General features: G+C 40.6%; 1 protein-coding gene across 2 annotated transcripts in view; it reads right to left on the bottom strand.

The window, feature by feature from the left end:
- Window positions 1-498: 498 nt before the first annotated feature.
- The window catches only part of LOC127165809 (uncharacterized), a 9,647-nt gene continuing 8,864 nt past the window's right edge, over window positions 499-1,281 (bottom strand). Inside the window, exon 3 of one of the 2 annotated variants that reach the window (XM_051110722.1) lies at window positions 499-594. In XM_051110722.1, coding sequence (XP_050966679.1) covers window positions 520-594 — 75 coding nt within the window. In that variant the 3' untranslated portion in view covers window positions 499-519. The remainder of the gene's footprint in view (window positions 595-1,281) is intronic. The other variant, XM_051110719.1, reaches the window with a different exon arrangement.

The following is a 1,281-nucleotide window of genomic DNA, read 5'->3' as shown; positions in this document are numbered from 1 at the left end:
TTTCCATGGCAGAGCAGCTGCATCGAAGCCATACATCACCTAGTGCAATGCAAAGCTTCGGATGCAGTGGTGTAAAGCACGCCGCCACTGGACTCTAGAGCAGTGGAGACACATTCTCTGGAGTGACGAATCACGCTTCTCCATCTGGCAATCTGATGGATGAGTCTGGGTTTGGCGGTTGCCAGGAGAACGGTACTTGTCTGACTGCATTAAAGGCGGTATATAAATAAAGGTGATTTGATTTGACATATCTGAATCATTCAGTGTAAAGTTTGGTGGAGGGGGGATTATTCAATTCAATTCAATTCAAATTTATTTGTATAGCGCTTTTCACGATACATATCGTTGCAAAGCAGCTTTACACCAAATTGACATTTTTACAATATATGTAGTAGTAGCTTGATGTACATATGGTAGAGATGTGTGGTAAAGATCAATTAATGACGTAATCAAACAGACAAAGAACACTATAAATTAGTAGCAGAATAAGGGTAGTGCTATATGTTTTCAGGGTTGGCATCATCTGAAGTCCTCTGTGGGGTTGGCATCATCTTTTCTTAAGTGTTCTGGATCCAGACTGGAGCTTGTGAATTCCTAGTTACCATGGGATGTCAATCCCATGGCAAAAACAGAGAACAAATAGGAACATAATTAGTGTAGCTGCTGTTCAAACTAAGAAAAGGAAGGTTTGTTAACCAGAGCTAAAAGATTGATAATGAACATTTGATCAGATATAGCTGCAGAAAAAGTTTATGAGATGCATTATTTGAATGCTTGGCTAAAAAGATGAGTCTTTAATCTAGATTTAAACAGAGAGAGTGTGTCCGAACCCCGAACGTTATCAGGAAGGCTGTTCCAGAGTTTGGGTGCCAAATGTGAAAAAGCTCTACCTCCTTTAGTGGACTTTGCTATCCTAGGTACTACCAACAGTCCAGAGTTTTGTGACCTTAGGGAGCGTGATGGATTGTAGCGTGGTAGAAGACTAGTTAGGTAAGAAGCTAAACCGTTAAGTGTCTTATAGGTAGAAGTGCTATTTTGTAGCTGATGCGGAACCTAATAGGTAGCCAGTGCAGAGACTTTAAAATTGGGGTAATATGATCATATTTTCTTGACCTGGTAAGGACTCTAGCAGCTGCATTTTGGACTATCTGTAGCTTGTTTATTGAAGATGCAGGACAACCACCTAGTAGTGCATTACAATAGTCCAGTCTAGAGGTCATGAATGCGTGAACTAGCTTTTCTGCATCAGAAACAGGATGTTTTGCAGCTTGGCAATGTTTC

The sequence above is a fragment of the Labeo rohita genome, chromosome 5 (genome assembly GCF_022985175.1).
Source record: "Labeo rohita strain BAU-BD-2019 chromosome 5, IGBB_LRoh.1.0, whole genome shotgun sequence".
Classification (NCBI taxonomy): Eukaryota; Metazoa; Chordata; class Actinopteri; order Cypriniformes; family Cyprinidae; genus Labeo; species Labeo rohita.
The sequence above is the reverse complement of the archived record's forward strand: the minus strand, read 5'-3'. Positions and strand labels throughout refer to the sequence as shown.